At 35.9% G+C, this 23,810-nt stretch overlaps 1 protein-coding gene across 2 annotated transcripts in view; it reads right to left on the bottom strand.

Annotated features, from left to right (window-relative positions):
- Nucleotides 1-23,810, bottom strand: part of GLIS3 (GLIS family zinc finger 3) — a 148,270-nt gene that overhangs the window by 42,133 nt on the left and 82,327 nt on the right. For both annotated transcript variants that reach the window (XM_063295086.1, XM_063295085.1), the window contains 2 exons: nucleotides 10,837-10,998; nucleotides 6,511-6,621 (listed from right to left, as the gene is read on the bottom strand). In XM_063295086.1, coding sequence (XP_063151156.1) covers nucleotides 6,511-6,621; nucleotides 10,837-10,998 — 273 coding nt within the window. The remainder of the gene's footprint in view (nucleotides 1-6,510; nucleotides 6,622-10,836; nucleotides 10,999-23,810) is intronic.

Genomic DNA, 23,810 nt, shown 5'->3' with positions numbered 1-23,810 from the left:
TCCCACCACTACAGGCAGCAGGCATCCATAACTTCCCCTATGCCATTCCCCTACCCCTATGCTATATCTAGGGTATCTCTGATGAGTGGAAGGGCAGATCCTAACACCTTCTCACATTCATTAAATTTTTCCCACAGCTTCTCCCAAGTCCCTTCTTTCAAGAAAACCTCCCTCAATGGGAAACAAGATGGAATAAACATATCGACCAGTAGTGATGAAGTCATTCAGCTGGAAACACCCAAAATAGGATGATTCACATTCCAAACTGGATTCTCTATATCTTGGGGTGTTTTGAAATGAAACAATTTCAAGGCAAGATTGTTTCATATTATTTTGCCTCTCTGATACTCTCTTGTACTTCTCCACTGCTCAATAACAAATTCCAAGCTATCAGGACAGTGTATGAGTCAATTTTCCAAATTAAAAAGTAGGAACAATAGTTGTACAGAACTCAAACAAGTACTTTAGGCATGCCCAAAACTGGGGGATGCCAGGTTTTCTTTTGAACACCAGACCCCCATACTCTTTAACAATGCTACTTCTGAATTTATTTTTTAAAAAAAAAAAAGCTTGCCATGACATAGCAAAGGCAACTTCTTGAGAAACATGCTTTGGCAAGTAAATCAGCTGCATGCTTCTTCAGTTTACTGCAACTTCTAACCTAGTATGCATATTTTCCCCAACTTACTCTTAACCCCTCAGAGCTGTCCACTGGGAGATAATGGACTGCTTTAAGAGCAAAATTTAATCTGTAGAAGAGTTCAGTGTAATTGAGAAGATGGAACTTCTCCAACAGTAGGTCAAATTATAATCGTAGAACCTGGCCAGGTAATGTTAAAGTGGATCCTTGAGTGTGAGGACAGGTTTTCAGTCACATTTGAGGGTTGAAGCTTAAGTTTTCAGTAATTTTTATAGAATTTATAATAAAGATATGTTCTGTTTAGCTATAAACTGAATGACCTTTGACAATATATTTCATTTTGATATTCAAAAGAAATTCCCACTATCAATAAATTCAATATCTAAGCAGAAGGAAATATCTTTGCAGCCAATTAAAAAAAACCCACTAATGTTATTTGTCTTTTTTATATGGCTAAATTTATAATGAATGTTTCTCTCATTCTAAGGTTGGAAATATTTTTTTCTTTTAAAAAATTGTGTAGAAATTTAAAGTCTAAGAAACAGGGAAATCTAATGTATTGTTGGATCCCTCCAGACAATGCACCAACTTTAACAGAACAATACCATTAAAAATATCCATCAGAGTAAAATCTGACACCATTAATATTTATTTGCCTTGCAAACACTGATAAGAGCAAAATTTGAAATGAGTTCAGGTATCTATACAGAAAGCATAATTATCATGTTACAAGATTATGGCAGATATACATCCTGGAGAGCAGAGAGTACAATTTATAAAGTTGACATATTAAGAAAAAACTGCTATTTATCTTTATTGAGATTGTTTATAATAGAATCATTTCTGTGGGTATTTTTTTAAACATTATCTGGACAGCTCCCTAGGATGGCAGCCTCTCATCCTGCTCTGGAAAAAATAATTTTAGTTTGCTGAACAAATAAATGTTCTGATTCCTTTTTCATGAGACCAATTTCTAAAATTTATCTTAGTAGGATTTTATTAGCTGCTGTTTTAAATTTCTACAAATGGAAATAATTTCAGAAATAATTAAAACAATCTGTATCTAATTGTTAAACATAAACATGGCAGAACATTTTGATTCCAGTGTAGTAGTTTTCCCTGTTCCAATGTCATCCCAATATATGGGAACTAAAATTTACAAGCTATCTGGGACTTCCAGGAATTGTACTCCTAAAACAGCAGCAGGAATCAGAAAACTGAAATATGATATAAACAAATTGGAACTTACAAGTTAGATAGGTAGGAATGGTAGCAAATAAAATTTTAAAATATGGGTGTATTCAAAGAAGAAGCAGATTAAATGACACCTAGGGTGAAAATGTGCCTCTGATATGTTCATTGGTGCCTGCCAAGCCCTCTGCCCTACCTTATTTATTTTATTTTATATGATATGATATATTATTTTAATTTTAAAAATGAAAAACTATCCTGCTGCAAAGCAAAGCACAAACTTTAGGCATAATCTGCATTGTTAAAAGCAAGACGTGTGGCTGCATCTCAGCGCTTAGTTTGCCTTTTGATATACGAGGATTTTATGATCGGCCAAACCCATCAGGGCTGCCATTTTGTGAGCGAGCCCACAAAACGATCTTAACATGTTTCTATTTGTTAGAAAAGGTAGCTCCCCCAATTAATAGTACATACAGAATTGTTCTATTTTCATAGATTCAGACTGACCTCATTTTAATAATATAAATTACTACATGGTAAAATTATATCACTATACAATATGAAACTTTATTTTAAGTAACTCTACAGACAACAGTGAAGCTACTATTATATCAAGAACTATACCAGCACAGATGAAAACTAGTGATATGTCTGTTTTTTCCTATTTAATCCAAGTTGAACTTTTTAACAATATTTTTATCTTTCATTGACTCCAGCTAGATAAAAGTACCAATGACAAAAAATACCCACCTACCTGGTGGTGGTGGTGGGGGTAATGGAATGAAGCAAAGGAAATAAATTGTCCCATGGCTTAAAAAACTGAGACTTCACTTTATACTGCTTACTGCCTATAAATAGCAGGGAGGATTGTTTCTCTTTATGTCCTTCTCCTTAGGAGGCAAACCAACAAAAATAGGTGATATGAGTGTACTGGAAATAACAGTTCACTTTTTCAGCCAAAGCATGAAACTGTATAGTTTCCATAGGACCTAAGTGGAATAAAAATAATTCTTATTTACATTGCACTATTTTTCCTCAATCTAAATATTTCTGATTATGAGGTATAATAATGAAAAAAAGCTTTAAAATAAGTCTTGTAAGTGGTACTGTGCCCATATATACAATGGCATCTGCTGGTCTTTCTTGCTGACCTTCAAGACCCTGATTTTGAAGGCTGTGCAAAGCATTCAAAGGAGTACTTTATAAAGCATGTCAACATGAGTGAAACACCTACATTAAGCTTTGAGCCAACCACTGCCTCCACAAAGCTTTGAGGGCTTTTCCTGGTTGTTTGCGCATGTGTGTGCATGGATAGCCACTTTATTTTACCAGTAGTCCCTGTGAAAGTCTGTTCCTACACATGCACATGACAGCCTGAAAAAGCCCTTGAAGCAGTCACACTAAGCCTTCTGGAAGATACTGCCTCAACAATTCAAGAAGAGGCGCTTTGCAAAGAAATCCTTCCCAACTTTGCATGTATGGCAGTACTGGTTTACATAGCTGAGTGCTGCACAGATTTCTGGGTTCAGGACCTTAAAATGAAACAAGCAACAGACCTAAGAGGGAAGGAGGGGACCTAATTCCTGACCGTACTGGTCTTCTTGATCTAAAAATTAAAAGGGGGGGGCATAGAAAGTGCTTTTGTTGTTAAGAATCTGCCTTAACTTAAGGCCGCTGTTGTGTGCCTGCACTTTGATGACAGAGAACAGCAGCTCTTGGCCTCATTCTGCTCCTTCAGGTAATTGAAAAATGCTATCATATCCACCCAGTCCTATCTACTTCTTTGTGCTTTCAGCATAAAGTTAGTAAACCTCTGGATGGCTTAATTGATACATTAATTGATACATTTGCAAAACTGAAAGCAAATAATTAAGATGATTAATCACCTACTGTAATTGTTTGAAAAAATGTTGATTTCTGGTGCGAAACAAAAGCAAAATAGTGTCACACTAAGCCTTCTGGAAGATTAACATATTTTGAAAGTAAAAATACCCTTACAACTTTCTCAGCTCAGGTAAAATGGGCAAAAAAATATTGCCATGTCCTCCCTGCTGACATCATTACATCACTGTCTGTCTTTGCTGTCAAAATAAAATGCACCTCTATCTGCAGTAAGTTGCCCAACCTGCTGTATTGATGTCCAGTGTCCTCTAATCTCTGTGACAGCAATGGCTACTGAGACTTCCAGATGCATGTGGAATTGTATACTGCCTTCATGAAAGCACTTCGCCATGGGGATTCACATGAAATCTTACTATGAGATGGGGATCATAAACACAAGAAGGTAAGATGTATGGAAATATTCCCTGTAACTTATATACAGTACATTTGATTATCTTTTCATAGCTTTTACTTTCTCCCTTGAATCTTTCAAGTTCTTTGCTACACATTTTCACTAGCTTGACTTTCATCCATCTATGACAGCCTACAACTGGGGGGACCCAGGTCTTCTCCCACCCTCAGCCATGAAAGTTCACTGGGAGACTTTGGGCCAGTCATTCTCTCTCAGCCCAATCTGTCTCATGCAGTTGTTCTGGGAATAAAATGAAGGAAGATCCTCATATAAATCACCTTGGGCTCCTGTAGGAAAGACAAGATATTAATCTAAACAATAACTATAATAATAATGCCATTGTTGGAGAGCAAATTCCTGTCTCCTACAGAACTAGATTTAGGTTGCAGGTTATCTTGTACAAGATCAGTTAGAATCAGGATCACTTTAGACTAAGGACGCAGGTATCTGCAGCACATGCCAGCCTAAGCTCCACCCGTTTTGGACATGTGTGCAAGATCACAATGCACTACAAAAGAGACTGGTCTTGTGTTGCAGTGCTGATGCTTTTAACCAGACTGACACATACTGCTGACCAAGGAAAAATAAATTGCTTGGCAATTCTTTGAATAAGCTTGTATCCTATTTGCAGCATCTATTTTTCACTTATTCTTATAATTTCTAATTATAAAACTGGAGTAAATATTTAACATTACTGAACAAGCTTAGACATATCCACAGGGAAGAGACATTACCTGCAAACACAAAGTTCATTAGCTTTTCTACAATCTCCTTGGATATGGTATGCATTTATTGTACTAGTTGTAACTATGCATGGTATGTGGAGTTCATTCTACTTTTCTACTAAAGGCTCAACTGAATTCCCAGAAGGAAAAGCAAAATGCTATAATGATTCACTTGGATACTGGCAATATCAGTGTAACCACATGCTGACACAATTACTGAAAACCAGCTGTATTGGAATCTATAGACATTTTATTATTATGGACTTGCCAAGATTTCTTGAAGTAAGAACATGGGTTTTGGCATATATCTTTGTATTTCTAGTATGTTCATGGCATTTTGAAGGACAAGCTATATCTTAAGAGAGCAAAATAATGTCATTTTTGTGTGCAGGGGGGAGGTTGAGAAAGAGGATTAGAGGCAGTCAAGCAGGATATGTTAAACAAATCCATGACTAACTGGGTGTAACAGCAAAGGATCCCATTCTGTTCAGCTGAATGGTTCCCTAGGGCTGGATCTATTACTTTGCTGAGCTTTTATCACCTTGGAATTTTTATGGTTATTTTTTTTTGATGAATTCACATTTTTGTAAAAAAAAATTTTCATTAAGCCAATTTTCTTCCTTAATTAAAGACATAAATAACCTTTATTCTGACTTTAAAGTTTCATTATTCCTTACATTTTTATTATTATACTAGGAAATATTTCAAATAATGAAGCATGAAGTAAATTTTACTTATAACGTTTTCAAGACCTTGTAAGTATACTATAACTTATTAATATTATACATTATAACTTGAAGATATTTTTACACTCTTTTGATCACTAACATGAGTACTTTTTTCTTATTGTTCAGTAAATATATTCTGAATGCCAGCTGATAGATTAAAAGTATGCAAAAGCTTAACCAGAATAAAGCTAAATTATCATAAATAATTGAAGCTAAATTGAGTATTCTATCCCATCCCATCCCATTTCTTTCTTTGGTGGATTGAGAGGCTACAGAATAGTAAATTCTTTACTATTACATGAGCCTGTGAGAAAAACAATATGCAATATACAGAGCAGAACCACATGTCTAAAGCAGTAATAAATAACTATTTAGACATCAAGGATGCATTGTTTTATAGTCATAGAAAAGAATTGAAAGCGGATGTTGAAAAAGTCTGTCACGGATTTCTTTTGAAATGAAATGGTATGATGGAATCTGATGTGGCAGAAACAGTTGCTTAATTCTTGGAGTCTGCTAATGTCTCTTCAAATATTGACTCAAAAATTATGTACAAAATGTATATCTTTGGGAAAGATGAGTACAAAAAGTATACATTGGGAATAACAAAAAATGCATGTATTTGGGGAAACAGTACACAAGGTATATATAAAATACACATGCTAGAAAAGTTGTGAATGGACAATGGCAGATTTTTTTGTTTTTTGTTTTGTTTTAATTGTAAAATGATGCAAAAATTTTCCAGTTGCAACATACTACTGCATGCGGGATAGAAACTATTCTAACTGCTGCTAGAACAGAAGCTCTCTATTCATCATTACCAGTGTGCAAACGAAAACTATTTCTGTTGATGGCTGTGTTGTTACAGGTGCTTTTCATACGACATTTACAGCTGCACATGATTCACTTGGCACAGAAGTCTATAAAGGTTACCTTTTTTCTGGCTTGCAGATCTTTAGAAGAATGGGCCTTTACATGCTTTCTTAGAGAACTTGGATCTGTGTATCGTTTGGTGCATCCAGGAATCTGACAAGCATAAGGTTTCTAAAAAATGAAAAGAAATGGCAAGTCACAAGTTAAGGTTGTAAATTCTGAAATGGCAATACTGTGAATATCATTCCTAAAACCACAAGAAGAAAGGCCAGGAAGATTCTGGCACAGAAAAAAGATAGATAGCAAAGTAAGCTGGCAAGAAAGAGAATGAACATTTTTATTTTTCTATTTTTCATGTTATATTCCTTGTAATTCCATATCTATATTTGTACTGTATAGTTAAAAAAAGATAATTGGCAGCCTACCTTAGTCACTGGTTTAGCTGCAGCAATGTCATAAAATGTTCATGCACAGGTAGAATTGTGAAAGGATCAGCTGACATGCTGACACACAAGCTCTATTCAAAAGTTTTATTCACATGTTCTCTCACTGTGAGAAAGCCACAACCCTAACATTACACATGCTGATTAGTCTCTTGGGACCAGTGTCTCCAGAAACGATCTTCTAGCTATATGTGCAGTTAAATTCTTTACCAACTGAAGATTCCATAGATGCAGCTCCAGGCACAAGTTCCTGCAGACTTCCTGAAGACTTCCAGGAGGCATGCAGAATGTGGGGCTATTGGAAGTGCTCAACTTCTGAGACATGGTTTCTTAATGGAGTATTCGTGCTTGCATGTTGGAGGAATGCATAAGTAAAATGTTTGAACTGGGCTATTATCTACTATTTATATATAAAGCGAAGTTCAGTATGGCTAAGTAAGAATAAACCTCATACAGGACCATGTACAGGTGGAATACATATGCCATCAGTGAAAAATGGCAGAGGCAGAAGAGACTTATTTTACATCAGTGGTGTCTTTAGGTTGTGGTCAAAAAGTCAAAATGGCAACCACAATAGTGCAATTGAAGTTCGCCTTGTTTTTATAGGAATCATGCGTGCAGCACACATAGAAGCCAGGTGGAGTTTCAATTGCACCGTTGCATCCATCATTTTAGCTTTTTTGACCATATCCTGTGGACACCCATTTTACATATTGATCAAATAAATTCTCTGTCATCTCGACTTGTACTTACAATTATGCATCCCTCATATTAAACTTTGGTTTAGTCAGAAAATACATTTCTTTAGAAGTTCAGGTAAAGAAGTTGAGGTAAAGTCCCAGACATAGAGATATAGAAGAAACCTGCTTCAGAAAGAGAGAATGAAGGGGAAAGGTTAGTCTGAGATATGGCAGGCTAGAAATAAAAGAAGAAGCAAATACTACATGTTAAAGCTTAAAAATATTAAAAGCTGTATAACAATTTTTCAGAAAGTATAAAAACATTTTGAAATATCCATGCACTAATTAAAAACATAATGGCTATAAATAATCCTTTTGGAAAAAAAATATTCCTTATTTTTTATTTGTATTTTAATAATGTTTTCTTAAAGGTTTAATTTCTAAGAGTTGCTGTACCATCACAACTGCCTTCCTGGGTAACATTTCCTGTATAGGTAACCACCTTAGTTTACAATGTAGTTCAAGGGTTTTTCCTGTGGATCAGGCACTCACTGTTGGTTTTTAGGTCTGATGTATGTACTCATAGCACATACATACCTCACAACGTAATTTATGGAATACATGTTCTTCCTGGAATAGCAATTAATGACTTACCTATTTTCCTGCAAGGAGGAAACCTAATTCAAAGCCCAGCTAAACACATCTTCAACTATTTTTTACCACAACCTTTCTGCTATTACTTTCATAGAGATATATTTCTATAGCTTTTGCAAAAAAGCAGCACTAGCAAAATTACATCCCTGAGCCAGCTCTAATTATGTTCATTCAGACAGCCAATGTTATGGTTCCCAAATGAAAATTTCAGCATTAATGCAAATGGGCTTCCAGCTTTATTTATAATAGATACAGTATGCAGCAACTTACTCAGATGAGTCTTGGCATGGAATATACACCTCAAGAAATAAGATTTAACCAAAATGGGCCTATGATAAAATGAATTTATAGTATGTGCATCTGAAAGAATTTTTGGGATTTCAGAATCTAACATACACATATTCTCTTATCATTTTTTGCCTGTATACTTTTGTATTATAGAAACTCCCAAACACTCTGATGAGAATATTTTGAGTGAGTGAATGACTGAGTGAGTGAGTGTGTGTGTGTGTGTGTGTGTGTGTGAAATCCTTAAAGTAGTTCTCCAAACTTGCTGCTTGAAGTGTTGAGGTGTTGTAATCTATTAAAGGTTCTGCACAGTTGCTCTGGGGGTCTCCTGACATCATCTGAGCACATGTATGCATGAAAGAAGACCCTTTGCTCAGCATTGTTTTCCATTTGCTTCAGTGATAACCTCAACAGAAGTGTCTTCTGTGCTTGCACATTTATATTCAAATGTCATCAGGAGTCTTTCCTTGTGATTGCATCAGGCCTTCTACAGGACACAGTGCTCAGTGCTTCAAGCATTTGGGCTCAGAAGGGTGCATCAGTCATTTCATGCACTGCACCCATCCATAAGACCAACTGGTGTCACTGTTTTGCATATGCCACTGGTTTCTGAGGCATGGCTGGTCACATTGCATGAGCTTATTTTATGTGGGAATGCCTTGTTATATAGAATGACCTCCCCAAAGAGGTGAGTTGAGTAATTTTCCCTATTATTTAAATTCTGTCAGCATTTCAGTATTTTTATTTTTAAACCAGCCTCTGATTCTTTGCCGCTTAATTTCTTTATTGTCCATTAACCTCTGAGAGGCCCATTTTTAATGTCCCAATTAGACCTCACTGTAGTTTATATTTACATAATGGTTTAAATGGAGAACCAGTTTGGTCTAGAGGTTAAGGTGCTGGGCTAGAAACCAGGAGACTGAGAGTTCTAGTCCCTCCTTAGGCATGAAAGACTGGCTTGGACCAGTCACTCTCTCTCAGCCCAACTCACCTCACAGGGTTGCTGTTGTGGGGAAAATAGGAGGAAGGAGTACTAGGTATGTTCGCCGCCTTGAGTTATTTATAAAAATAATAAAGGCGAGATAGAAAATAAATAAATTACTTATAGGTTATTGTTTTTTATGTTTAATTGCTTATTTTTATACTATCAATTTTCAGTTTCCCTACTGTAAAGAGGGAAATGGAATATTTTTTTTATAGAAATATAAAATATTAGTACATCTCATTCATTTTTATCGAAGTCTGTGCAGAGCAGACAGAAAGAACGATGCTAAATTATACTAAGTTATATAATTCATATTTACCAGAAAAATATTGGAATATCAACTTAAAGTCCTAAGCTTTCAAGTATTCTATTATTATTTGGTGTTTAGCACTATCCTCTCCCCTACTCATAAGAGCATAATTTATCTTCCTGTATCAGGACCCATGTTCTTCAGTCTCAATTCTGTACCATCCCTGGCATGATAGGAATGAGAGGAAGCACTATATCAGTATCTATTTATTTAATAACGATACAGTCTAGCCTCTGTTTCTTCATTCCGGTCTATTCCTCTAAGTTTTCTGCAATTAGGCAATCACATCATGGTTCTGCAGAGTTGCTCTGGGGGTCTCCTGACATCATCTGAGCACATGTATGCATGAAAGAAGACCCTTTGGTCAGCATTGTTTTCCATTTGCTTCAGTGATAACCTCAACAGAAGTGAGGTTATGCAGGGCTCAGAAGCAGCCACGAATTTGCCCTAATGCAGCCTTTCTCAACTGGGGTCCCACAGTACCCCAGGGCTCCATGAGAGGTTGCAAGGGGTTCTGTAAGAGATTATGATTGAAAAAAAATCTTTTTTTATGTTTAATGTATCATGAGCTGCAGAAATAATATTTTTGTGCAGGGGTTTCCTGAGACCTGAAAATTATTTCAAGGGTTCCTTAAGGGGAAAACGGTTGAGAAAGGCTGCCCTAATGTGATATATGGAAGGCATTGTTTAGGCTGATGGACTTTCAAAAGGGAAGTGGGTGACAGGACTGTGAGAGCATCGCCCTATATCACAACAAAACTAACCTGCATCTTACAGTATAAAAATGCTGTACACAATGGGCAGCCCAAGCCTCTTAGACTTATAAAAGGAAAGGTCTTGCCTGTCACTGTGATCTCTTCTCTTGTAACAAGAACTGAATTTCAAAACAACCTGAACAAAATGTGCCAACACCCTTCTAGGGGTTCCATTGTAAGTTCCCATTTTATGTGCACTTTATAAACAATATGTCTGCAAGACATCAGTCAGGATAGCAAAATATTATTTAAAATCACATTCTTCCCTTACAGTGTCCAGGTGCGTCCTCTGGTGCTTGGCTCGGTCACTGGAATTACTGAATGCTTTATGACAGCCTTGATGCTGGCAAAGGTAAGGCTTTTCTCCAGTGTGGCTCCTTAAGTGAATCTTCAGGTTTTCTAGTCTAGAAAAGGCCTTCTTGCAGCCTTCAAACTGGGAAACAAAATAAAATTTCTAAGATTGAAGGAAGGGAATTGTCTTCTCTTTTTGGCACGCAAGTGCCCGCAGTATGTATTCATGTTAACAGTTTAAAAGTTAGTCTCTAGCCGTTGCAGATGTTCAGTTAATGCATGTAATGAAGAAAACCCTGGCCATGTCTACAGTCTCTGCTTCTACACATTAATGGGTTCATCCATATTTCTGAAAAGAGCAGATATAAATGCAGCTATGATCACTCCTAATTTTTCCACCTACAATCATTTACTTAGTATCAGCATGGGGCTTATACTGCTGAGTTTTCAGACAAATTCTTAAAGAGTATACTACAGTCTGTTTTAGATACGGGCAAAGAATACAGAAAGTCATTAACAATACAGTTATATATCTCTTTTCAGAAGTAAGTTCCATTAAGTTAAATAGGACTTAGTCTCAGATAATTGAGCCAACTTACATCTCTGTGCATATATAACTATTGCATAGCACAGCATAGGAGACAATTGTGGTCTAAGAAAATGAAGCAAAATAGAAATCTAACATGGCCCAATGTTTTGTATAAAAGTAAAATTATGCTTTACCGCCAATACATCTGCCTAAGAAATTAGTTTTATACATTAATGGAGCACTTAATATTACATATTTCTCTCCTGTGTAGAACAAAACACTTCTTTCTCCTTCCCCTCGATGCTGAATATTTCTTGGAGTAGGTTCCTTCCCACAGGCATCTACTACTAAATCCATGACAAAGGGTATTGGAGCATTTTCAAAAATAATCATAGTACAGGAAAAAAAAACAGAATCATGCTTTTCTGAACATAATGTGAATGGTTTCATTTGCTAAAAGGATTTTAAGCTTAGTTTGCTTATTCTTTAATGAGCTATATTTAGGTGATGAAACAAGAAACCAAGTTTGCTTTAGCCAAATTTTCAAACTGAAACGTTAATAACTTATGAGGTATTAGACATAGGTTTGATGATCAAGTAACAACTTTTTCTGCAATTAGGCATTTTAAAGCATGCCAACTTTTTGCTATTTATAAGACTTTAAGACAGAAGTAAGCCTGAGTCATCTAGACTTTATGGAAGTATTAGACTAATAATAATAATAATAATCCTTGAAAAGTTTTCCTAGTTATTATGCTATCTTCGGTATTGTAATGTTCAAATTGAAACTGTAACCTAATTCATAAAGGCAATTATTGGACCACTAAAGATACATTTTATTGTTCCTGTCAGTAAAAGTCAAATGGTGTGTGAAATATATTTACATGTAGAACTATTTCTTTTTATAAAGAAAATATGCAGTGATAGTTAATATTGAAGGTTTAGAAATATAAAAGCTTGAGTAAATTCATATGAGCATGGGAAATATGAATTACTGTGTTAATTTTATTCTGAAAAGATGTGTGTGTATATAGAAGCTATGCAAACAGTTGTATATTCATAATAAAATTAACATGATTCATGTTTTGCTTCTGTGTACGTTTTGCTACAAGCTTTCATACTTCTAAATCTCCAATTTCAATTACTGCGGAACAATCTGTTCTATAAATGCCTTGTCCTAACTGAGGGGAAATATAATTTATTTGTATTGTGCACAATATTTTATTCTGACTCCTTCCTTTTTTACCAAATGCAGCTGCAGAGGATTCAATTTGTAGTAGTTGACCCCACTGGGGAAAGGTCTTAACCCTTTCCCTCCAGCTGTTTTTCAGCTAAAAAGGTTTTTGTGAACTGAGAAAATATATGAATAAGGAAAAGGAGGGTGAGAAGAAGCAGATTGAGTTTTTTTGAGCAGGGAAACTGCCAGGAGGGGTTGAACCCCTTTCCTTTGAATGAAAAAGGTACACCTCAGTGGCTTGGGATTAAACGTGAGATGTTAGCACCCGTACAGCCCTTTTTACATTCAGCTAACAAAGTATCTTTTAATGTCCCACAAAAACATATTTAGGAAGGTGATGCAGGTTGTAAATATGAATCCAACTGACTGAAAACAGAGCAGTGCAAGCAGATAAGACTGATCTTATTTCATTTCTGATCCTCTTTTATTCATCACTGACTGAGTGAGTGCACTCAGTTCTTTCAAACAGCACCATTTTGGAATATTTCCACAAGCCTTCCATAAACACAAATCAGAAAGTTTTTATACATAACTTGGCTGAAGATAACTTGACTAGGACAAGTCTGAAAAACAGACCTGTCCTGTCAGTCACACACACCCACACACAGCAAGTCATGCGTGCAGTGGAATGTAGACATTTGGTATTGCCCCTGATCAATCACCCTCAAACAGATAAGCCAATTGTGAAAATTAAAACATACAAAAATTTTGAGGGTCAGTTTATCCATGGGTGGCACATTTTTCATGGTACTTTGGTTTGAAAATTTAGAGTCGTCTTATCCATGAGTATATCCGGTATACAGTAACAAATGTATAACTATACCATACCATAATATACCACTGAGAGTTTTTAAATGGGAAGCAATATATAAAATAAATAAATAACACACTATAATGCTGCTCAAGTAATAATTTGACATGTTCATTTAAAGCTTTCTTGTAATGGTATGTGGAAAAGACCTTGGGAAGAGATCCTGCCTAGAGAATAGTCAGATAACAGAGAGCATAGCCCACAGCTGTATAGTGGGAGGGGCAAGAGGCTCAGAAGAGACCCTCCCTAGTTTCTCAGACTGTAAATGAGATGGCGGGAGAATTATACTTTCAGACTTGCAAGATTCTGTCCATGTAGCCTTACACTAAAGTAGAATTAGTTTATCTGGTCATGTTTCCTGTCTGGTCTACCTGGTAAGGCTGACATTTCTGCACTGCTTCATCAAAATAATCAAAATACTGTTTATATTCACCTGTTACACTGATATTTTACTAATGGCAATAACATAATTCTAGGCTACTCATGTTTTTGAAGAGAAATGCTGAAAACGAAGAGAGGCATCTTTAATAATAAAGCAAATCTTCTGAATTTTAAACACTGCATGTACATTAGTATTTAAATACAAGTTATTGGGCTCTGTTTCATTCACAATGCAATTCCCTATGGACTAAAACTAAATTCCCAGTGGAATGTCTTAACTGAAAGTATTATCCTCAAAGCGTTGGCCAGACAATCTCAGTCATGATAGAGAAGATTTGAATTAATTAAGGCTGAAATCATTATGGATATTTACCAGGAAAAAAGATCCAGCTTAACTTTAGATAAGGACATTTGGGCAAGTTTTTATCTCTGTAACTGTACTTATGAGCTCATTTACCTGAGAAAAAAACTCCTTTTCAGAACAATGGTGTTTACATCTGATTTTGCATAAACTTAAAGAGGATTGCCACTAGATGAGCCTGCACAGACAAATTTCACACATACATACACAGACACACATAAACACACACAAATACATTCTGAGCTGTGAAAATGATTATCAAATTAACCTGTTTAGAACTGGGCTCCAATGAAACCTCCCAAAATTCAGCCTTGACTGACTTAGCTGTTGTTTCTATGAAGATAATTAATATTATAGCAAATTTCTTGGAAGAGAAATTCTTTCTGAATGCATCGGCTACTAATAATTTCAAATCTTAGCCTACTTCCACATACTGCCTGCTTGTTTTGGACTTAAGATATGCTTTTCCCCTCATCACTTTGTAATGGAAATTGCCGATATCATTCAAGGTCATCTTCCTTACTCTCTACAATAATACTGTCCTGCAAAACAAGTCAAATTAGCTGTTGGTGTTAACTGTATCTGTGGTGGGACCCAACTGATAATTTAAAAGTATTGGGAGGATTAGATGTGAGGTGATCCTGGAGAAGTTTGGCTCTAGGCTATTTTATTGATTGATCTGATCTGATCTGATCTGATTTTTATAGTTGCCCATCTCATAGATGTCAATCTAGGCATCTTACAATAAAAGATAAAATACATAATATAAAAATAAAAACACATAGGACTGAACATCATAAAAACAACTATCAGCAAAGTCAAGAGAGGGGGTCCATCTAACACCCAGGGCCCTAGACTCAGGCACAAAACCAAGTTTTCAGGGCCTTGTGAAAGGCCAGCAGGGTCGGGGCTAGTCTATCAGCACCCAGAAGTAGTGGAAGCCAATGAAGTTTGCAAAGCAGTGGTGTCCCATGCACCAAGTAACTGGATGCCATGAACTGCCTGCACCACCTGAAGTTTCTGAATGCTCTTCAAGGGCAGCCCCATGTAGAGCATGTTGCAATAGTCCAGTCTGGAGGTCATGAGGACATGAGTGACCATGAACAGGGCCCCCCAGTAAGGTTTTATGTAGTATCATAAGTACCCTGAATCTGTATTGGAAGGCAGTAAGCTACCAATGAAGATATGTCTGTGCAATCTTCAAAATACAACATTTACCATCTGTGATGCTGTATCCAGGGCCATCTTCAATCCCCTAATCATCTTTAAGGACCATAGCTAACAATCACCCAAAGTCCCTCTTTGAGGGGGAGATGGGCGGTGATAAAATTTAATAAATAAATAAATAGTAACACTGTGGTGTCTGATGTGATGCAAGTACATAAACCACATCATTTGTATGATGATGTCATGATACAGGTATCATCATTTGCTGCCTTTGCTGCCCCCATGAATGTCTTTATTTAAGAGCTACCCCATGAAGTACTGTGGGACGCAGTGGCACTGCAGGTTAAACCGCTGAGCTGTCGATCGGAAGGTTGGCGGTTCGAAACCGCGCGGCGGGGTGAGCTCCCGTTGCTCGTCCCAGCTCCTGCTCACCTAGCAGTTCGAAAACATGCAAATGTGAGTAGATCAATAGGTACCGCTTCGGCGGGAAGGTAACGGCGTTCCGAGTCGTCATGCTGGCCACATGACCCGGAAGTGTCTATGACAACGCCGGCTCCAAGGCTTAGAAACGGAGATGAGCACCGCCCCCTAGAGTCGGACACGACTGGACTTTACGTCAAGGGAAACCTTTACCTTTACCTTTACCCATGAAGTACTGTCATTTATTGTATTGTTGCAATCTGCACCATTTGGTGAACTTTATTTTCATCTGCAGTCCTGTGTCCATTTGGAATGTTGTCTCATGGAATGCAATAGGAATTACTTCTAGGTAATCAGGTAGACAGAGTGCATTATATTCAAAAATAAAACTATTATCATTTAGAAAAAAAGCAGGGAAAGGAAAGCAGCAATTTCTCCTTTCTGATCACTTAATAACATAGTCTTTTTTAAAAAGCTAAAATGCATTAAAATCTCTATAAACACACACTTTATGACCAAAAGCATCATTTGCCTAATGGAAGAGACAGCCCTTAAAATAAATGGTTATATTTTAATGTCTTCAATATGTTTAGATAAATTAACACTGATTTTAATTACAACTTGAAGAGTTCTCACTAAAATGAAACATTGGGTTTAGTGTAATTGGCTGTTGAGTTATTTATTCTCAGTGACATTGGTTTTAAATGACTGGCATAGAAAATCAGAGTGTGAACAGATAGAAATATCTCCACTAAATTGAAATCTGTCTATTCAAACAGGAGAAACTAAAAATTAGCTTAGAAGGTTCACTAAATATATTAGCAACAAGGTACTGTGCATTCTTGTGCTTTTACATATCTGCATTTTTGCAGTTAAAAAAATAAAAACAGATGTACCAATGATAGATTTGAACTTCACATGAGCAGGGACACTTAATTTATAGAGGAGAAACTTAACTGAGAATGGGGTAGGTTACAGTAGTATGGAAATCTTGTTAGCATAATCTCTGTTCCTTCATTCAGGTCCATTCCTCTAAGTATATCTATATTTCACTTTCAGGCAATCAAATCATGTCCTATGTTTCAAAGTCTCTTCCAATAATAATGAAACAGAGGTTCATTTATACTAAATGTCTTTATTAGCTAACAACTCCCACATACAGCCTCCTGTTCTAACTACTTGTTGAATAAAATGAACTACTTCCAGGGCCAAAGGCCATACTTCCCAACAGAGGGTGTGCCTCCTCAATCTCAGTCCTTCCTCTGTGTTACCAGCTTTGTCCTCCTGACTCTACCACTTAGTTCCACCTATTGATACACCCTATGTAGGACTCTGCTCTTAGTTGAAGCAGCCATGAATTTGCAGGAGGGAGTGGATACCTTAATGTGACACCTGGAAAGGCCTTGTTTAGATGATGGGTCTGGGGAAAAGAAGCATGCTTGGACACAAGTAGTGCATTAACATTGAAGGATTATAGGAGCCTTGCCCAGTATCACAACAAAACTAGCCTCCATCTTACAGGATGAAAATACACAATGGGCAGCCTAAGCCTCTTAGAGTTATAAGGGAAAATAAGGCAGACTAGGAGTGAGGTAAGTTACAGCAGTATGGTAGCCTTGTTTGAAGCTGTTCTGTCCTGATCTACTCCTTGACTCTTAAAAGATGTTTTATTTGTTCTTGATTTCATAGATAAAGCTATGCTCTGGCATCAAGCAGAGAACAGGAAGAGAAAGTAGGCTCTCCATGAATACAAATTCTGTGATGTCACTCAAAAGTTTACTAGGTTTAGCAAAATATTCCTTCTCCCCAAGATTACCAGCAGATTAATTGGGCACTGAGATGAGAACTTGGGCTATTTTTCAAACTGATTTTTATTGATTTTTTGAACTAATATAAGCAATAATACAAAGAAGAACAATACAGGATCTTATTGTCCAATCTTGCCTCAGAGCCAGTGCAAAGACAGAGCTGACAAATTTCACTAAGTCAGCCTTTAGTATCCGATATATACATATCGTTCTCAGAATATAAAATCAGCTTTTTTGCAACAGTCCAGATTCTATATTTCCAAATCTCTTCATAAATTGACAAATTCCAAACTTATGCAATATAATTTAACACACGTTAATGTGCTTAAACTTTAATTTCCTCCTCCTCCTCCTCCATCATCATCATCATCTCTAACTAATAGGGAACTACTACTAGACAGGTCCAAAACATTTGTACTAATGTTCCTGCAGATTTACTACATATTCAGCTTTTTAAAAATTGCAACCAATTCTCAACATTCACTGAGAAGTGAAATACACCCCAAACAGTGGGTTTTTAGGGCATATGAAATGTACTTAATATTTCTTAAACCTGAAACCACTATTTTCTAACATAGGATACTCTGTGTTTCAGATTTCTTGTATATTATCCAAAGGTATTTCTGTTATTTTAAAAAGATTTTTTATAATAATATAAATGTAATAATATAATATCCAATTGCTTAAGGCATCTGGAGTTTTGGAGGCTTAGGACCAAATAAATATTTTAATTGTATACATTGTCATATGGCTGTTTGGGGTAAAAAAAATTTCAAACATTTTTAAAGTATCATTGCCTATTAGCTGATTAAGAGTAATTATCCCCCTTTCAGACTTTTTTTTTCAACAAAGCACTTTCCCCACCATGTCTAAATAAGAATTATTCCAAAATTACAGTTCCTTACAAGATGTAACTTCAGATTTTAATTTCTTTCACAATAAGGCTCAAATAGGTCTAACTGCTTTAAGTGCTGGAACTATCATAACATTCCAATTAGGGCCAAGAACTTGCAAGGACTCTGAAGGTACCAAATAATATCAAATTGAGCCCCCAATGAAATTTATGTAATATCACCATACTAATGATATGCTTTAAAATCAGGAAAATAATCTGGAAGCATGTGTGAATTAAGCAGTTACATAGATCAGATCAATGTAATCACGTCAGTCTCCTATTTTAGAACCACTGTTCTAGGACTTCATAAACAAGATACAAATATTCCATTAGCTCTACCCACATGGTTTCTAGACTCCAGTATTTAGGTCCCGGAAGTGTGAGGTGACATCATGGGGAAAGGTCTGCTTCTGGCCATTACATAATGTGTAGGCAAGGAAAAGTTTTTCAAATCACCATCACATTCCCTCAGCTGAAAGCATCTTGAAGTTCTGTACTATAGGGATGAAACAAATCTGTTCAGCTTGCTATGAAATATTGATTGATTTATGAAATAGAAATATAAAACATTCAATATAAATGTAATAATCTCAAAGTGAAGGTTCCAAGTGGGATAAATTATCTTAAAGGTATCTTAGACAAACAAGCAATGAAGGACTCAGCGTAGATTCAGCTGCACTCCAACTTTTTCCTTCTGCCTGATTCCCTTTATTAGCTTGTAAATTAGAGGTACAAAAGGCAAAATAAGTAATATAGAGCAGGGAGGTTGATGTAGAGAAAGAGTGAAGATCAAGACTGAATGTTTAAGAGATGTGAATCTGGCTCATGGCTTGGAATTCCCTACCTCTGGTATAAGGTAAATAAAGAAGGGGAAATAATAATTTCCCCTTTGATAGTACAGCATAAATCAATTCCTAAAAGACATAGTTCATTGTATCATGGCCTTTATGGATTTTCACAATTCAGAATTTATGTTCAGTATTCCTAAAATGAATTTTTACATCTTGCAGAGGATGCTATACTCTGTTAAACAACTTTTATAATTACAATCCTTATAAAAACCGTTTTTTTTTCTAAGCAGGAATTCAACGCTGAACAGGTGGCTCTCTACATGATGCTATTATTTGATTCAACTCTATTAGCATTTCACATCTTTTTCCTTTATGTAATAAGCCAATCTGGAAAACATTCTGCATTTTCATCAGAAGCACTCTCACATTCATTCAAATATCTTAGTTGAAAAGAAATTGAATTAATATAGCCTAATATTTAAAATCTAGACAGTCTCCTTTCATAATTACAGTTATTTTAATTCTTTTTTTGCTTAGTGTGAAGTACAAAAAAAAATAGAATATTCAGTTAGTGATTTGAGAGAAAGATTGCCAAAAAGAACAGTGGGATTTAAAAAAATGCAAGTAAGCTTTATTTCAATGTTCAATCAGTATTTCAGTCAATGGGAGTCCATCAGAGTAGCAAACTGGCCCAGAATGTTTCTACTTTTCTCTCCACAAGTAAATCATATGCAAATTTAATGCAAAATTTTAGTATGTACTTTGTTGCTCAGTAAACATTTTCTATTCTTTTTTGCTTAGCTGCCTCAGCTTTTTCCAGTTAGGTATTTTTTATTTAGAAAAGAGTTATGATTTGTATTCTATGGGTAAGAATATAATCTAGAAGTATATCAGAAGTTCTTTTCAAATCTAAGATTGCATTTTGCTATTAAGTGTAACAAACAAATTGGGAAGGGAAACTTTATTTGGCTTAATTTTGTTCACCAGCAGATACAGTTTTCAATATCTGGAATAGCATCCTAAACTCATGATAAAGGAGACAAGATTCTCATGTATTATAAGCTGCTTTTTCCATCTAGAGATTTAAAACAACTACATTTTCTTAGTAGCACAGATCCACCATGAGTTACAAAATTCTCTGTTCCATGAAATGGAGTAGAGCAGAAATGCTTCTTTGTGATGAATGGAGAGATTAATCACTGTGGCCTTACTTGCAATTAACTCTATAAAAAGAAAGAGGCCTGGTTACCCCCCATCCATTTAATAAAAAACAAATTGTTGTTTTAAAAATAATAATTAATATTACACACTATTATGCTGCTTAAATCTATTTTTTTTCTTAAATTATATTCTGAAGCCATAGTAGTAGATTACAAATTAACAGAATAGAGTAAATGTAGAACTGCTGCTGTCTTTCACATATACATGATTTACTTTGATATGATATTGTGTTGCCAGTTTTAAAATCCAAGCTTAAAAGAACATTTTCACTAGCGTGCAAAACCCCCTGACAATTTTCAAATTATCATAATTCTAAATGCTATACATACAGCCAACTTCCTCATTACAATCTGCTTAACTGTTGGTTGAAAGCTTTGATTGTTTATCTCAAAGTCTTGCCAGATAAAATAAAGTGGCTTGGAAAAAAGGCTGTTGATACTTTTGTACGCTTAAAAAAGCTGATGGCAACCTTCTACCTTACCTCTGCTGAATGGTGAAATTGACCTGCCAAAGAGAATTTGAGATTTTTAACATATTCCCTGTTTGGCTGAGCTAACCAGTTATTCTGTACTTGCTATCAAGGCTGCAGACTTTTCTTCCTGAGGTCATTAAGCTTGTCAAAACCAATTTGTCATCACAACTGCTGACCCTCATTGCCTCTGACAGCAGCACAAATTCAGGCTAAACAGTTGCCTAAGAAGGATGTAAATGGCAGATCAGAGTCTCATAGTATGCTTTCACGTATGGTGTGCAGTGGCCTTCTGATCTTACAAAGGGAGGCAACTGTATCAGTGAAGGTACTTGGGTCAAAAAACCCATGAAGCAATCTTTGGGGAGGGTACTAACTGTCATGTAGATTTTAATTTCTGTGTTTCCTAACATAGGGATTTCAGTATAGTTTAGAGCTCTTTAAAAAAAATGGTGAAAGCATCACTATGGATATATCCATGTAGTCACAAACTGAACTTGGCCTATAGTCCAAATCTAACCAAACCCCCTCCCCAACACGCACACACACAAGCACTAGCTTTAAAACAATTCAGACACATAAACTGTATTCACTGAGTTCTCATATTGCCTGAATTTGCTGGTGATGCTTAAGCGAAGACATGCTGTGCAGGTGAATACATTTCAGTGTATTTATTCTCTGGAAATAGCAACCTCTAAAACGCTGAATCACCCAATCAGTGTGTTTGTGTGTAGGTAAGACCCACAACGCTTTCTGTCGACCATAATGAGTCTCCTGCCTGCACACTCTAAATGTACTGAGTGCATCGTATGCTCATGGCTCACAGCAATATTACTAGATTAAGATCACCTGACATTTCATTTGATGCAGGATGGCCAGGATGGCATTGCCTTTGAGGCAGTGAGGAGTTATCTATGTTAGCATCCCGCTGTTTAGCACAGCGCTCAACCACACCGCAGGTATGTCTGCATGGCATTGGGCATGCCAGACTGCAACAGCAGTGTTGAGCCAAAGTTTGTTCCTGGTCTATCAAAATGTATTCAAAAAAGTTTGATTAGTTCATTGTTTATCTTTTTAGTAATCTTTTAAAATAACAGTATACTTGCTAAGAAACAACTGAAAAGCAAAGGAAGAAATGTGTGTAGGTGGGAAAGGAAAACACAAAACTGTACTATATGGAACTTAAGGGTGATGCTCAATCTTAGTTATGTCCTTCTGCCTTATATCTTCCATGACACAGACTTTTCCTTTTCTTCCCTCTCCTCAACAAGACAGGCTGCCAAATATCTTGGCAAACTTCAAGTTAACAAAACGCAATTTCACAAGCTAAAGGCTGGATAGGAATTTTAACCTGTTCCTTTCCCAGTTACATAGAAGAGTTGCTATATATTAAAAATACTAAATCAAATTAATTTTAAAATAACAAATATATCCAATTTTTTAAAAAAAATAGAATTTGGGATTCTTGCTCATGCAGAGGGATACCCTTTCCCTTCCCCTTTATGCACTTCCCATGTATTCCCAAATCTTCTTAAAAATATCTCAGATGCAACCCCATCCTCCAGATCAAATTTGGGGCAGGCAGGGCTGCCAAAGGACAGAGGAATCCAATCTGTTTGTTCTGCTGGCAATTAAATAGTCCATTTTAAGAGAGATTATTTTGTATGTTTTATTTGTTTAGGAACTTTTGCAAAATGATATCTATAGAATTTCTCCAAAGAAGTTTTAGAAAAGGACCAAAGTTGGGATCCAAAAGGCTGTGAATGGAAGGAAGGACACCATTCATTAATTATTGTTTAAGTTTTCATGTTGTACACCTAATTAGCTGTGTGAAACAAATTTTTCTTGCATAACAAAAATTTCCAGATCTTGGTCCAAAACAGTCACAAATTTCAACATTGTGCGTTTTTCTTATACTTGATTAGAGAAACCTAATGGCCCCCTTCTCCTGTTTATTTGATGATTATCAGTGATTTTCAGTTAGCCTGCATGATTCATTTATGTCTGGTACTCAATACAATTGAAGCTAAACAGACTTATATAGAGTACCCTATCTTAAATATTAAATAGTTTTTATTTGAGAATTCATATATAGAATTAACATACAAACTCAGTTTTATAAAGGAAATAATGGACCTAATTCTGCAAGTAAAAATAATGGGACTGATTATTCAAAGACTTAGACTATATTAATGGAAGCACATTCCCTTATTCATTTACAGTTTACTAAAGGTCCTATGCTACTAAATTCCCATAGGTTCTAAGCAGCTTCCAAAATGCCAAAATGAAGGTTAAAATAAAAATTAAAAAACAGCTTATATGTGCATTCTAGATAATTATTCTAATTCTGGTTAGATATTAGATTTAGAGAAAATATTTGTCTGAAATGTCATTATGAATGTGGCCTAGTTCAGATGTACAGGAAACCATGGTTTATCAGTATATGAACTGAGCTTCAGGCTTTTCTGCTTCCCCTTCTTTTGTTCCCTTTGGGAAGATACCAGAAGATGCATGGACAGGGGTACAAAGAAATGGTTGCAGCATCTTGACTTTTTTTATGGAAGGCTGATGGATTACCTGAAATCTACTTTTTATCAGGAACAGCTGGATGTAGCATCCAAGAAAATACTCTTCAGCTCAAAATACTTTAAGTACATTAATGTAGTTGATGAAAAATGACATTCTTGTTAGTATAATGCAGATTAGCCACTCTCAAGAACTCACTTAGTACAAGCAAATCTTTTGGATAAGCTATTTTTTCCAGTAATAGAAATCTTAGAACACTTAGGTAGAGATTCAAACAAACAAAAAAAAAGCTGTAAGTTTAAAAGAAATGTCTGAAAAGGTTTTATTAATACCTGTGA

This window comes from Candoia aspera, chromosome 2 (assembly GCF_035149785.1).
Source record: "Candoia aspera isolate rCanAsp1 chromosome 2, rCanAsp1.hap2, whole genome shotgun sequence".
Taxonomy (NCBI): domain Eukaryota; kingdom Metazoa; phylum Chordata; class Lepidosauria; order Squamata; family Boidae; genus Candoia; species Candoia aspera.
This window is presented reverse-complemented; position numbering and strand designations above follow the sequence as displayed.